This window comes from Rutilus rutilus (assembly GCF_951802725.1).
Source record: "Rutilus rutilus genome assembly, chromosome: 12".
NCBI classification, from domain to species: Eukaryota; Metazoa; Chordata; class Actinopteri; order Cypriniformes; family Leuciscidae; genus Rutilus; species Rutilus rutilus.
The window spans coordinates 27,707,657-27,724,401 of record NC_140217.1 but is presented as its reverse complement, the minus strand read 5'-3'; the positions used below and the strand labels follow the sequence as shown (position 1 = coordinate 27,724,401).

Here is a 16,745-nt window from a genome sequence, read left to right as displayed (position 1 = left end):
CATTTAAGCAAATCAACACACTGAATTTCTTTCTAAAAGACACAAAACACTGCCATCTCCCCTCTCTTTGAAAATATGTTCACACATGTTATTTATTATTTGACTGTTCTGTTTGTAACAAGAAGTATATTAGCACCAGAAAATTTATTTTTCCAAACAGCATTATTTAGCCGGAACAAAAGGATAGGAAAACAAAAGGACAATTATATGACATTATAGTCAAGTTGCGCATATGTGAGTGCGGAATTTCCCTGTAAAACCATGGCGGGCCATCTGCAAATGTTAAAGAGAAACTGGCACTAAACTAATTGTTCAGCTTTCACCTTTAAATCCTCCATCATTCAACTCATGGCAACTGATTACATTAACACAGTGACTTTAAATGATCTTTCCTCACCCTTCTCTTTTAGATTGCTATGTAAGATAAAGGGATTAAAGATGTATGATTTATTCAGATTAATATGATGGACAGGAATTTGCTGTCTGGAACACTTTTAGCCTCTGAAGTAAAGACTTCACTGTAAAGGTTTAATGGGATGTCTATGAGTCTCTTTGAATTTAATGAGCCCATCAGTCTCAATTTGATGGGTGGAAGCTACTGTGCTACAGTAAGTGCTGTCAGTGATTCTCTTGTTTTTGAGTCATTGTCATGAGAAAATGCTAAATTATTAAAAAAATAATAATAATTTTTTTAAATAGATATCGTTAGTGGTACAATAACAAGTATCTTAAATTTATTTGAGTTTTTGTCTTGTTTTCCATAATTTTTTTTATAATAATCTTTATTTTATTTATTTTACAAATTGATAATTTTCTTGTTTTAAAGGGTCTGTGCTTAAAAATAAATAACTAAATAAATATGACAACTTGACATGCTTTAAAAAAAAAAATTTTTTCAGTTAATTCAATTATTATTATTTTTATATTATTTTTTAGAGTATTATAATTAGTTATGAAAAGATATTTTGTTATTTTGTTTGTTTTATCTGATGTTGAGTTGATTGTATATGATTTTCCATTTGTCAGTTAAGAATTTTCAGCCACTACCAGCATTCCAGGGAAACAAGTGGAAAAATGAACTGATGATAACACTGATCCTCGGCTTTGGACTGGTTCCTTAATATCTGTCATACTCACAAGACACCCAAACACAGCCTCTTTACTCCCACCACCTACCCTGGACATAAGCCCAAACAGGCCCGACTCCCGAATGATACTCTGCAAACACAACCTGGCCTCTCCGAAGAAATCCAATCCGTCTTTTGTCGCCAAGTAGTAAGTGGTAGTTGAAGACAGATCTGACATTTAGCTGGCTCATCACCTCAGAAAGGAGGGAATGTCTGTTCTGATTTCTGCTGTTTCTTAAGACAAATGAGACAGTTTATTTAACATAGCCTGGTCTTATTCCAAGGAAATTCATCTTTAAAAAAAAAAAAAAAAAAGAAACTGATATGGATGGATGGATAGATGGATATATAGATTGATATGAATGACTGAAAGTAGATATCAGAGCCACCTACAAAAAATAGATAGATATAAATGACTGAAAGTTGATGTCATATATAGCTGCCTATAAAATTACTAATAAAGCTACAGGGACAATAAGCCTGCTCAGTTTGCCATATACTGTGTCCACTGACATTTACCGCAATCAAAATCCCATTAAGACACTGCTGTCTGATAAGGAGTCCTAATGAGTGAACTCTGGAAACTCTCTCACGCAGAAGACAGAGCACAGCGGCCACGGAGAGCACGCTATAGTTGATCAAATGCTCTTTAAGTAATCAAAGTAGCCCGCTTTACGGTTCTTTCCTCTCTCTCACCTGTCAGGACTGCTCAGATCCCACTCATGACGAATTCCATTGTGAATCCCCATGTGATAGATCCTTTTCCCAAACAAAAGCCACTTGAGGAAAGAATGTGAGACAAGCAGCAAGCTGTTTCTGTATTTGCCTTACTCTCTCTTTATTCCTCTGGACACTTAGGAGCGAACAAAGTGACAGTTACAGTAATAACGCTTGTTATGTTATAAGGCCAGGGGGATAGAGGAAAAGCAGGAACACATGTTTTATGTGACATACTCGCTGAAATTGCTATTAGCAGTGACAACAAAGAGAAGTGTGTGTTTCTGTGTTTAGCTGTCTATGGGCGATGACAGAGGAGCACAACTCAGAGTGCAGACACTTGATAAGCTTGTGAAGACCAGACAGTATTTTTGCCAATCAGATAACAGAACACATCAAGTGCCAATGTAAGTTAATGCAGTTAATTTAACAAATGTCAAACTAATAACTGCAGGTGATCATGTTACAAAAAATAAAGCAAGCATAAAGTGTGTTAATTTATTCTCTTTTTAGAAGAATCTAAAATAAAGATCCTCTGTCAGTCCTTGTGAAGATAAAATGCTGTATTACTCATAAAACAACATAACTGACATAACATAACTGAATGAATAAGGAAAATGTGTAAGAAATTGTTATGTCTATGGGTCATTCCTATACAGTTCCTATACATCTTGTCAGAGGAAGAATATGTCTGTCTATTATAAGAACACACTGGTCAAACTCAGGCTAGTATAACCTAATAATCCTGACCAAATATTTTGCATTTCACATTCACAATCCACCCTGTTGCATGCCATATCCACATTGCAATGTGTAATGGACCATAGCAGAGTGTATGTTTTAAGCTAATAAGCTAGGAAAGAACAACATGCTAGGAGAAGATTAACATTTAGATAAATCAAATCTATTTAAAAAAAATAAACAAACATTTTCACGTCCAGTATAAATTGACAGGGTGGACATGTTATGTTTTACGCTACAGTTAAGTCACTGTGGAAAAGAGAGAACATTTAATGACTGATCCTTACTTTGTCCTTGGAGTTGCTTTCCCTCAAATGATGTCACTTCTAAGTCATGTGATTTAGGGCATATGCTTAAGATTTTAAAGGGCAAATAGCACTAATGTAACAGGGCGGACTGGAATTTGGGGGACAAAAACTAATTTAAAGGGGTGGTATAACGCCCTTTTCACAAGATGTAAAATAAGTCTTTGATGTCCCCAGAGTGTGTATGTGAAGTTTTAGCTCAAAATACCCCACAGATATTTTATATAGCATGTTAAAATTGTCACTTTTTGAGGGTGAGCAAAAACGCACCATTTTTGTGTCTGTTCCTTTAAATGCAAATGAGCTGCTGCTTCCGCACAGGGGGCGGAGCTACAACAGCTTGCGTCCTTTTACCTCACACAGACATACACTGAAAATTTCAAAAAAACGTTTAGCCTTTTATCTTCAAACCAAAGTCAGAAAGATGGAGAGACTCAAGAAGAAGTGACAACATGTAGAGAACATTTCTGAATGGTTAGTTGGTGCATTTATGTAGCTTATGTGTAGTTATCTTCTATAGTCATTGATTAGCATATTCTGTCTTGATAATTTATAAATCGCGTTCCCGGGGCGGGTTTATGTAAATTTTAGGAGGAATGTCGTGTAGTCCCTATACCAGCCGTTTGTTGTAGTCCTTAAAAAGCAATTTCTTTAAAAGCAAATATCTCCCTTTGCTTTGAACTTTGAGAGTTGCACATTTGCAGATGTTGTTTATGCTCAAACAGCAGCATTATACACTAACTAAAGTTAAAAAAGTTAAATCATACTCAACCACCCCTTTAATGCTTTTACACAAAAATGTGTCACAATAAATTGTATGTTATGTCAAAGAGAATAGATAAATGCATATACTAAAACTTAAAATTGCTAATTTAGAAGCATATGTAACCTTTATTTCAAAGTGAAGTTGAGAAAACATGATTGGGGACATGGGAATTTTCTTAATAGATGCTAAATTGCTAATCATTACGAATTTGTGTTAATTGGTTCATTTGTGTTCATCTTCACATTATATGTGAATGAATATTATGAATATTAATGAATATTAATGAATATGAATTATTAATTCATAAGGATAATAATCGGACAGAAAGAAAAAACACCTACAGTAGGCTATATTAAATTAAAGGAGGTGAAGACCAAGCAAAAGACTTTGGCTTGTGCTGCATATTTACATGCATCGGCATGGGCTGCAGATGACAATTAGTATGAGGAATTGGGGTTTGTTAAAATAGATCAAAATAAATCCAGCGTGATTAGACCTGCATAATGATCATTTGGGAGCGAACTCAGGATGAATTCAAAACAGCCAATGCTTGCAGTCTGTAATGTGTCCTTATATCAAACCAATCTAGCCCAATTTCATTTTAAAGACTAAACACAGAGATTCAGGAGAGACTTGGCCTCTCAGAGTTGTATTCTTTTAGGTACATGGTCTCATTTTTCTCCCTGAATCCTTTGCATGGCTCTATAAACAGAGAACATGTTGCTGAAACTTTGATCCGGCTGAGGGAACACTTAAAAAGCAGTGCCAATCTGATTTTTCAAGAGTGTTTCCCATGACCAGGTGGCGTCTCCAGTGATGGCGAGTGTATTCAGTATAATCATGCCATCAGTGGTGTATGACTCCTGGGGTTTATCTAGCTCTAGCAGATCGAGATTTTGCGGCTGCTCCCTCTCTGCCTGTGTGACTGAGGGAATAAAGCATCATTTCAGTCGAAGATGGGCGACAAAGAATGATGGTAGGAGCGTTTATCTGAACCTCTACATACACTTCCTCACACCTGAACAAACACTCACATACGCATTCACATTATCCCTTTGTGTATGAGATAGAGAATTATCATGGTGTGCGTGTAGACAATAGGGCTTGAGCGAGTGTGTTTGTATTTTGGCACAGATTGTGGTTATGGATGACTGCTAGTCACAGACATAGCATGGACTCATGGTTAGATGTGCTGGAAACTTTCTCACGTTCTTAAGCCTCCATAGGAACAATTCAGCAAGCATTTTTAAAATGAAGTTTTATTTGAATTGTTAATAAAATGGTAAAACATGTAAATAAATAAAAAATAAGTTCACAACAATGATACATTACATGTGGTTGTGATGCGCATAATGCTAATAATTGCACCATTTTATGTATACAAGAGCAAACATGGGAAAATGACATAAAACCCAGGGGCGGGTCTAAGGGGGGCAAGGAGGGAAGTGCCTCCAGACTAAATTTTTCGTGATAGCATACAATATTTAAAAATATATAAAACACTAAATTAGTTGCACGCGTGAATTATAGAAACGCTCATCACAGACACGCTCAGCACTTTTTAGCTTTCGTTCTTTGCAGGATGGCGCCCGCTCTCCTCCACTTTTTCTAGTCTAAGGCTTCCGACCACTTCGGTTCCATCCGAAATCACATACTTCCCTACTAGGCCCTATATATAGGCTAGTAGGTGAAAAACAGTATGTGACAAAAATGTCACAATTCACAGTAGCCTACTCATAAAAGAGTAGGTAAAAAGTATCCGGATGACCTACTTCTGGCGAGATTCTAAAGTGTGCGTACGATGGACACTTTAATATACCAATATTCAAAAAATATTAATCATTTTCCTGAATATTTCATTTGGACATTTCCCTTGCCAAAGATTGATTGATTGATTGATTGATTGATTGATTGATTGATTTTCTACAAAATAGGATTAATTTAGTATATTCTTGGTTCTTATACCATAACAAATTTTGCACATTAAACAGCACTTTACATAAAAAAGATTTTTTATTCATTCATTCATTCATCAATCACAAGTAGATAATGGTCCCTGTTGGAGTAATATAATAACTGCCTTACATAGGCTACCATTGAAATACATTAGGACAGAAAATACAACCATATGAACTTCTGTTGCAAGCTAATTGCTGGGGTTTGAGCGTCCTCGTGTGGAGAAAACATATTATAGCATTTTAGCGCTTTATTTACGGTTGCCAAGCAACACAATTCTTAGAGAAGAGGGAAGTTGCTGGAAGTGATTCGGTGATTCATACCAGCAAACATTAGCAACTGAAAAATAATTTATAACTTTGAACAATATGGCAAAACCTAAAGAAAAAGAGCCCGTGGACATAGTTCACCAGAATGCTATTCATGTCGAGACAATAAAGAAGGAGCTGAAAACCCAGAAGCTGTACACGGAGTTTAACATCAATCCCTTCAAGAAACGTGAGTGCAGAGCTTCACACGTCTCTCTGTTAACTTTGACTAAATATTTAAAAGAGCCTCTTTGTTTTTTTCAGTGCACATTTTGACTTACAAACCCATGTCCAACATCACCTACAGAAAGGAAGAGGAAGACCGTAAGTAAAGTTATTTCAACTAACGTTACATATGACGTAGCAGAATTTAAGCCTAGTTGCCGCCAAAACTACAGTTATGTTAGAGCCACAAAATATAACCATACATTCACATACGAGTTGTCCCTGTCTTTTAAATTCTAAACTCTTAAGTTAAGTTCACAACGTAATTTCGGGAGGAGTGAACCCATCTAATCTTTCAATTAACCGCATATAAGCAGGGCTCACCTTGCTCTGGCATCAGCTGTTTTGGCATCCCTCCACCTCCCCAACTCCATCAATATAATTTAGGCATCTTGCTATCATACTCATCATCCAAGCATTAGTAGTCCCACTGGAAGCGAGTTGAAGCCGCTTCCTCCAGCCTCTCCACTGCGAACAGCAAGCCAGATATGCTTAACCTTATTAGCTTAAAGATTATGGGCAAAGGAACTCGTGAAACTTAAATTCTAAACGTAATATGTAAAGTGAATTGACAACATTTTTTGTATAGCTGCTTTCCTCCAGGCCATACACGGGGCCCGTCTGGAGCCAGCAAAGAAGTATACTCACCCTCAGACTGAAGCACAAGAGATAGGATGGATGTCCACTCCTCTAGTAAGTTCTTATCTATCTATCTATCTATCTATCTAAAAAGAGTCATTAATGTTCTCTAATTGTTTAGCTCAAGATATTTAGATTTTATATTAACATTTAGGATACAATTTAGTTTTATTTATTGGTAACACTTTAAATATGGTTCCATTTGTTAACATTAGTTTACATTTGTTGACATGAATCAATGTGTTAATATTATTTAATAGACCTAAGCTAACATGAACTAGCACTGAACAGTTGTACCGGTATTTTTATTAACTAACTTTAACAAAGATGAATAACGTTAAATACTGTAACAAATGTATTGCTTATTGTTAGTTAATATTTAATTAACATTAACAAATGGGACTTGATTGTAAAGTGTTAAATATTTAGCCTATTTATTAAGCTATGCATAAAAAAATCTAAAATGGTTATTTTAATAAATCTGCTAAATCGGGCAGCTTTTGCTTCTAACTCTAACTGCTAAAAAACCTTGGTAACACTTTAGTTCAGGGTCTAATTCTCACTACATAATCTAGCTGCTATTAGCATGCATAATTGCGTATTACTAGTATATTGACTGTTTATTAGTACTTAGAAAGCACATATTAATGCCTTATTCTGCATGACTTTATTCTACATCCCTTAATCCCACCCAATACCTAATCTTAACAACTACCTTACTAACTATTATTAAGCAGTAATTAGGAGTTTGAGGCAAAAGTTGTAGTTAATAGTTAGAATTGGACCCTAATCTAAAGTGTAACCAGTTTGTTTTTTGTAATTTACTTTATTTTACATTTGCAAACCCCATAGTGGATTTACTCCCAATTTGCATATTATAGTATCCAAGATTACTGTATGTATGTACTTTAACCATCAGCTGTACAGTATAAAACTGAAAACATCTTTCATAATACTAATCAGCTCTTTTGTGCAACACTTCAGCTTGTCTCAGATCGCAGTGACAGAAGATTTAACTTTCCACGGCAGAACTCTGAAATCACTAAATACATGGATGCTGCCTGGCGGTTGAAGGAGCAGACAAAAAATTTGGGATGACAGTTTAACTTTAGCCTATAGTTTCCTGATGCCATATAGCACTAATGCAGATAAACAAGTCTGGATAGCATCTGTGAGCACTGCAAAGTGAGCATTCTTTGTTATCACAATAAACACTAAATGTACAAGTACTAATGTGTTCTTACCATCTAGCAAGGCAGGTCATTCGATCTTAAGACACAGCCGGGGTGTTTAGAATTTCAGTCGTGTATCTGGAGATATGTAAAAGTGGGTCAAATGGCCACCATTCATCACTATGAATGTAACTGCTCCTGTCTAGCAGAATCTCTGCATAGTAAGCAAAAGAGATTAGTTCATAACTAATCGATCATAGATAATGTCATATTATACAGAAACAGGATTCACACAGCTTGTTTTGCAAATATGCCTTTTTCACAAGAAAAATCCATAACTGTGACCATAATTCACTGGCTATTGGAGCATATTACACTTAAAGTATCGGCCACTCAGGTCAAGATTTATTTCACTTCCCCCAAAAGAAATACAATCCTTTATATAAAGATACAGTAATATTTTTGTTGCTTCTTTCTCAATGCTCAGTGTGTTGTAAAATATATTTTGAGATAATGTTTCAAGAGATTTGAAAACCTAAAGCAGTAATTAATGTTCGATTGAGTGCTTAATAAGTTTAATGTTTTATCTAAACATATTAGTTTAAGCCATTAAGTGCATTTCTCAAAACAATTCATACAAACAGCACCACACAATGGATTACCTGCAAAATCCTGTAACTTACTCAAAATCCTTAGTTCATCTCTCAAAAGTAAGTATTTATGTCAATGAACATATCAGCGCCATCAGAATGACAAGTCCTTGTGTCATTGTTCACAAACAAGATAGTCAAAATGCTTAGTCATGTTGTCAATATAACAGTGTACTCTGTCAGTATTTTCAGATGTAAACTACAGTATATGGCTACGATTTTGATGACAATGATCGAAAATGTGATATATTGATTGCAAGAGACTGCATGGACAGGATTCAGTAAAATTTTTACTGTTGGTCTGTCAACAAATTATGCAACAAATTATGCTATATTTCAGTAGTCCACTTTATTCATTACATATACTGTACTTTATAGAGACAAAATGTAACACACACACACACACAGATAAACATACAGTATGTGTGTGTATGTATGTATATTATATATATATATATATAATATATATATATATACATACTGTATATATATATATATATATATATATACATCCTGTATATATGTATGTGTGTTATATGTCTCTATAAAGTATATTTACTGTATAATGTAAAATGCAAGAGGACTAGATATAGCATTACAGTAAGTTTTACAGTGAACATTGCATACCTGTTTTGTCTACAGACTTTTGAATGATTGAGGACACAGTTGTGCTCCCAACATTCGGCTGTACCTTTCGACCCGCTTCGGCCATAAGGTCATGACTGAGAACATTGTCCATAATAGTGGCCCTTGTTTCATCAGAAACATGTCTACAATCTTGGCCTCTTCTACCTCTTCTACTGTTTTGCTTCCATACCATTCCACCACACATTCTTACTCATCTTCTTCGTGGCTGTTGACCTCGTTTGTTTCCTTGTTCTTCCACTGTCAGAATTTGTAACACTGTGTTGTGCTCTGTCTATATATGCTTTCCAATTGAAGGTTCATGCATCTCTGAGCTATTTTAGAGAACGGGTTGATCATTGGTTCATCTAGCCCTTTACATTTCTGTAACGAATTTCCACTGAGGCAAGTTGTAGTGAGAACCTAAGTGCAGTTTATTAAACAAGATCCATGAACCAAAAACAAAATTAACAAAAGACTTGGTAAAACTAAACATGACATGAAAACTTAGGCAAGGAACTAATGTTTTGAGGGGTAAGACTATTCAACAGGGAACCAGTATAATATATTTTGATCAACATGACATAAGCAATTGTTAATAGGAAACAGCAGATAATTGTACATAATTGCACATTAATGTAGCAAAGCATTTGCAATTTGTTAAAAATAATGAGAAATTGCTTTTATGATGTGCACATAAAGTGACTAGATGATGTGGAGGTTGAACAAGTAGTTTTGAGAATTTCAGTTGTGATCTGAGAAATGCACCAAATGACTGAGAAAAACTGTAATTTCTATATTATATTATATTATACTTCTGCACTGTGTAATTTGGTCATTGGTGATCATACAAGACCTTCTCTCTAAGACACCTACATTCTAGCCAAAAGTCTCATTCGATTATAGTCTCTAAATAATCCTTATCTGAGTCATCAAAACTTTTCCTCTCCAATGAATGGCTAATAATTGGTGATCTTATTAGTGTTCATTAGCCTTTAGCTGAGGTGAGCGTTACTTAAAATTAGAGTTTTCCTTGTCCTGTGACCATGTACAACCCTCCAGAACCTTAAAGTAACCTTACAGATTGTTGGTTTGAAACCATATATTTAACAGTATAATGTGACACATAATGCTATATTAATTAATCTTTTTTTGTGTGACATGAACATGCACAACTCTGTATGTGTCCTAGATATCAAAACGCTATCCAAAAAGGATGTCACGTTAAATTAGCGTCTGTACCTGCGAAGTTTTTCATCTTTTTTTAAATTAAGATAATCAAACAATTTGAATCTGTAAGGAGTTAAAGAGTCCAGTCAGCATCAAGATGAGAGACTAGACTGTGTAGGTCTTAACATTTCCTTTGATTAGTCACATCAGCCACAATCAATTTGTCAGCAAAGGGTAGGAGGGGGTGACTGTCTAAATTGATATCTCAAGTCAGCACCAATATGCTGTATCTGAAAAAGGAAATGTATTTCACTGCAGCATCTAGGTGCTCAATAAGGTCTTAAAAGGTTAATTAGAATTCTTCCAAGTTTTTTTTTACTCATTCTGATCCTAATGATCAGAAATGTTCTTTTGCCCCTTGTTGGCGACACATTTGCTGGATTTGATGTGATTTATTGAAGTGTGAGACGATTGAGTGCTAACACTGCTTTCATCTGTAGCCACTAGGGCCTACACTGTGTAGCACTTCAGTGAACACACAACAAAGTCATTTTTATCACTCTTTTCTTGTTCTTTTTTTTTTCTCTGCTTGTGTGCATCTAAGTGTATCACATTAGATTGCCAACTAAGAACACCGGCAGCATGTTAAACTGCTTTTAGCAGGTATACAGCACATATTTTGTAGTACATATAACGACTGAATTGTTAGTGAGTGAGTGATGAAATGATTTAAGTGTTCCATACAGTAAAAGCTGGCCTTCCCATTGGATTTAGTGTTCCACAGAAAAATACAACAAATCCAAAAACCTGGAAATATCAGGGAATTAAAAAATAGTGCTTTTACTGAATAGATATTGCCAGATGTTACGTGTGCTGCTTTCACGCCATGTTGTAATTACCATAACTTTGAGATGACAACATGTGATGTTCTACTCTGAGATGTGTCCTCTTAGTGGGAATTATGCGTTTCTATGGCAATATTATCAATGCCTAAATTAATCTGTAGCGGTCACGTGGTACAAGTAGGAGCTTACAAGTTGTAATTACGAGCTTTACAGGGAAGTGAATGCTTTTTACAAGTTGAAATATCAGAATTGTAGTAATTATGACATGGTGAGAACGCACTTATGTTCCCTGTGTTTGCCCCTGGACTTATGCTGAAGTGTTTCCTGTTCCTTGTGCCATGTTTGTAGTCCTTGGATGTCCTTTTGTTCATTGGTTCCCCCTGTTCATTAGTCTTGATTGTTCCCAAGTTTGACGTGTTAGATTGTTAGCCCTTGTGTATTTAATCCCCAGTGTTTCTTGTGTTCTTTTTTCTGGTCTTCCATGTATGGATGTATTGTCCTTTGTCCTCAGTTCTGTTCCTTGGATTTCTGGTTTCTTTTGAGTTGATTTTGTACCTTTACCTTGATTTATTAAACACACTGCATTTGGATCCAGCTCTCTTTCCTTTCTGAGTTTCTAATACTGAAAAAAATGTATATCAGTTTCCACAAAAATATAAGGCAGCACAACTGTTTTCAACATTGATAATAATAAGAAATATTTCTTGAGCTCCAAATCAGCATATTAGAATGATTTCTAAATGATCATGTGACACTGAAGACTGGAGTAATACCTGCTGAAAATTCAGTTTTGCCATCACAGGAATAAATTACATTTTAAAATATATAAAAAAAAAAAAAAAAACAGTTACTTATTCAGTAGTATTGCTGTTTTTATTGTATTTTTGTTCAAATAAATACAGCCTTGGTGACCCCAGGCCTATGATGCTTTGCTGAATTATGGGAGTAACTTCCGTTAAACTGTAAACAATGAGGGAAAGATTTGCTCAAGCATTTTCAAAAACTGGATACAATGAGATGACATTATTCTACTAAGCCTTCAACCATCGAACATTAAAAGGACATTTAAAAGTGTAAAAGCATTAACAAATTACTGCCACAGACTGAATAACCCCCAATTATTTCCGCAGCAATATTACGGACGTGTTATATATATCACTAGTAATAGGATGCAGGCCCATGTCTGTATTATGTAACTCGTTGCCTTAATTAATAATGTTAATTAACTGGAACATTAAGAGATAATATTTCAAAGTGGTTTCCATCATTTTGACAGACAATATTGTATTTACTGGATTTAGAAACATTTCAATAAACACTGCTAATAGGGATTAGAAGTGAAAAGGGGAGACAATTACATTTTAAAGCATCCGTGTGAAAACAAACCTGGAAAGAGACGTGAGGATTTGGGGAGAAAAACGAGCAAATACTTTGTGCATTCAAGTGAATTATTCATGGGCTATTTCATAAATTAAATCGGGAACAGACCACAAATGCGCAGTATATGTTGTCTTTTTCATACTGTTAAGGCGGAATACAAAGTAAAAATTAAATAATCAGGAGGACAGAACGCAGCAGACTGAAAAAAGCTGTGTCACATTAAAATACCAAGCGTTACTTTATTCTCTTGAAGTCTGAACATGAGAACATTAAGTATTATATAGTATGTGCATTCAGCATTGTTTTTCCCTGCTGTCCATTTCTGAATCATGACCCTCCAGTTGATCCCTACTAAGCCACATTTCCCTTTTATCTGAAAGGGTCTTAAATAATGAATCAGCTGTAGTTAGTCACTGAAACATTTACGTGTATGTGTTAAGAAAAATGTTCTCACAGCTTGAAGTGTGGCATAGACTCAAATTCAGTTACTACTGGTTTCAAACATCACAGCATTCTCACAAGGCTTTGCTTTGGGACTGTGTTGATATGAGAAATATGATGACAGAGGAAAAAATGCGTAGGCATATCTTTCAACATATCAAATTGGAGATTTACACACTGGGGCATTTGTTGTTTTACAATAATACAACCTTATACCACTGGGTGTTTTTTCACAGCAGGCTGTGCAGCTTTTTTCTTATAATACAAATGTCTTAAACGCTGGCATGCTTCTGTATTCTGATGTGTATCTGTGCCTCTGAGCAACGGACACAGATCACCTCAGCCCCACTATAGTTATGAACGCAGTCAGGCTGAGCAGCATCAGATCGTGTCTGGGATGATTAGTTCATCTTACGTGACTTTGGTCAGCAAGCACTGACAGAGTCAGGCTCTATGGCATCATCTCTGCCTCGACAGAAATTGCAAAGTTGAGGGTTGCTGACTGTACCTGAAAGCCAATATGCTGTATCTATGGCCAGAATCACACACTAAACTGGTGCCTGAACTGAAGTCCAGCTTTCGAGGGTTATTATACAGATAAAAAAGGGACTATTCTAATCCTTTTGCCTTTCCCTTAGCATTCTTGAACCATCCTCTGGGAATGTTAGGAAAACATTCTTAGAACATAAAAAGGGAACATTCTGCTAACATTTTGCTAACACAATGTTTGTGTAACCAAAAAATTTTCATAAAACATTTATAAAATTAACGTTTTGAACATTCACAGAATATACGGAAGTAATATTTCCATAACTTTGGAACCGAAAACATTCTTTTATGTCAGCTTGAAACTGAATTTGCGATAGTCTTTTCTTCATTATTGTTACATACACTCACCTAAATGATTATTAGGAACACCATACTAATACTGTGTTTGACCCCCTTTCGCCTTCAGAACTGCCTTAATTCTACGTGGCATTGATTCAACAAGGTGCTGAAAGCATTCTTTAGAAATGTTGGCCCATATTGATAGGATAGCATCTTGCAGTTGATGGAGATTTGTGGGATGCACATCCAGGGCACGAAGCTCCCGTTCCACCACATCCCAAAGATGCTCTATTGGGCTGAGATCTGGTGACTGTGGGGGCCATTTTAGTACAGTGAACTCATTGTCATGTTCAAGAAACCAATTTGAAATGATTCGAGCTTTGTGACATGGTGCATTATCCTGCTGGAAGTAGCCATCAGAGGATGGGTACATGGTGGTCATAAAGGGATGGACATGGTCAGAAACAATGCTCAGGTAGGCCGTGGCATTTAAACGATGCCCAATTGGCACTAAGGGGCCTAAAGTGTGCCAAGAAAACATCCCCCACACCATTACACCACCACCACCAGCCTGCACAGTGGTAACAAGGCATGATGGATCCATGTTCTCATTCTGTTTACGCCAAATTCTGACTCTACCATCTGAATGTCTCAACAGAAATCGAGACTCATCAGACCAGGCAACATTTTTCCAGTCTTCAACTGTCCAATTTTGGTGAGCTTGTGCAAATTGTAGCCTCTTTTTCCTATTTGTAGTGGAGATGAGTGGTACCCGGTGGGGTCTTCTGCTGTTGTAGCCCATCCGCCTCAAGGTTGTGCGTGTTGTGGCTTCACAAATGCTTTGCTGCATACCTCGGTTGTAACGAGTGGTTATTTCAGTCAAAGTTGCTCTTCTATCAGCTTGAATCAGTCGGCCCATTCTCCTCTGACCTCTAGCATCAACAAGGCATTTTCGCCCACAGGACTGCCGCATACTGGATGTTTTTCCCTTTTCACACCATTCTTTGTAAACCCTAGAAATGGTTGTGTGTGAAAATTCCAGCAACTGAGCAGATTGTGAAATACTCAGACCGGCCCGTCTGGCACCAACAACCATGCCACGCTCAAAATTGCTTAAATCACTTTTCTTTCCCATTCTGACATTCAGTTTGGAGTTCAGGAGATTGTCTTGACCAGGACCACACCCCTAAATGCATTGAAGCAACTGCCATGTGATTGGTTGATTAGATAATTGCATTAATGAGAAATTGAACAGGTGTTCCTAATAATCCTTTAGGTGAGTGTATATCTGAGTAAAATGGCTTCTTGAACAAGAAAAATGTAGGGCTGGACTTGATTTTGTCCATCGGGAATTAATTGGATAGTTGGATTTTTGTAGTTTGCTATTGCTGTGATGTCATATTAGTAGTGACAGGATGTTCTACAAAACATGTCATTAGAGAAGAGATGTCACTGCAAGTGAGAGGGGTAGTTATTTTGATTAAAGATTACCAAGGCACATGAATTTAAAACAAAATAATGTGTATGGATAAATCATTTATCATAAATACTGCAATATTCTAATAAAAAACAATAATTGTCCATTTTGATTTCAGGGTGACTTTAAACACAAAATTGTAAGCTGGGAACGTTCTACTAATGTTTTTAGCATGTTTGTACGGTATAATCATATGGACATATGGATGTTTTGAAAGTTCACAGAGCTTTTGGAAAAAACATTATACCTTCCATAACTGGGGTTCTGGGTTTCCAAAAAGGGATACTTCACCGATTAGCATTAGGCTTTGTATCAGTAGAAACCCGGTAGTATTTTCCAAGTATTCTCCCTCTTGTCCCCCTGAGACGAGAGATTTCTGTATTTTGGGTCTGGAAAAAAACCTCAGATGACGCAAAAATCGCCATTTTGCGTCATCTGTGGCTTTTTTGGCCAGAGTCTAGAGACCACAGCCAGTAGTAGGAGCTCGTTCCGCATGTTTTCAACCCACCCATAGGGGGTGGGATGTCACGATAAAACGGCATCTTTTCAGTTTCGAGTCAACTAGTAGCCTAGTTGTATAATTTCTTCCGATACTGCCCTCTGTAACTGGTAGGCGTGGCTTGGGAGTTGCCTTGTAGGGCAGCGAAGCAAGTGCATTCTGGGAGTTGTTGTCTTTCATCCACATGAGCCAAAAATACATTTTCTAGCTTTTCTCAGTCTTGGAGGACTAATTTCACATTTCTACTACATAAATGACCCAATTTAAATACATTTTCTTTCCAGCGGTGAAATATCCCTTTAATGTTAGCTAATAATCGGCAAGTTAAATTGTGTATATCTTTTCTATTTTTTGTGTATAGTGTTTCTGTTGGAATATATTCTGTAGCATGGAGTTTGGATAAAGGCTGTCCTCTGTTGATTGGTTTTACATGGAATGTCTTCACCAGCAAGCAGAAGCTGAGAGCATGGCTAAGCTCTGTAGTAACACAGGACTTGTTGTCTCATCAGAAACGAAATGTTTGCTGTGGGGTGAAGACATCTTTCTGAAATTACAAAGACCCAGTGCTGTCAGTTGAGGGACCAATTTCTGTTTCTTTTTTCCTTTGTTGTATGTGTTTGGGCAGATTGGTGTGTTGAGTTACCATGTTCCGCTGGTGCAGCTGTGCTAGTTGATGAGTCAGCACTGACCAAGGCTCATGACTGGCCTGGGAACCTATTTTATGAAGGCAGACTAAACACATTGATGGACTTTCACCAGAGATATACTGTAGCACTCAAATGGCTTCAAAGGTCACGTTAGGCCATTAGATTCTTCTACATTATTATGGGGCGGCAGTGGCTCAGTGGTTCATGTAGATTGTCTACAAACCGGAA

At 36.5% G+C, this 16,745-nt stretch overlaps 1 protein-coding gene across 1 annotated transcript; it reads left to right on the top strand.

The window, feature by feature from the left end:
- The first annotated feature begins 5,977 nt into the window (after positions 1-5,977).
- On the top strand, positions 5,978-7,927 carry cfap144 (cilia and flagella associated protein 144). The gene is made up of 4 exons (XM_084427102.1): positions 5,978-6,110; positions 6,185-6,244; positions 6,735-6,838; positions 7,769-7,927. The coding sequence occupies exons 1-4, from the start codon at positions 5,981-5,983 to the stop codon at positions 7,880-7,882; spliced, it is 408 nt and encodes a 135-aa protein (XP_084283228.1). The 5' UTR covers positions 5,978-5,980; the 3' UTR covers positions 7,883-7,927.
- Positions 7,928-16,745: the final 8,818 nt, after the last annotated feature.

Coding starts and splice junctions, on each gene's coding strand:
- cfap144 (XM_084427102.1), top strand. CDS start 5,981: ATGGCAAAACCTAAAGAAAAAGAGCCCGTGGACATAGTTCACCAGAAT. Junction 6,111..6,184: donor CATCAATCCCTTCAAGAAAC/GTGAGTGCAGAG, acceptor TGTTTTTTTCAG/TGCACATTTTGACTTACAAA. Junction 6,245..6,734: donor CAGAAAGGAAGAGGAAGACC/GTAAGTAAAGTT, acceptor TTTTTTGTATAG/CTGCTTTCCTCCAGGCCATA.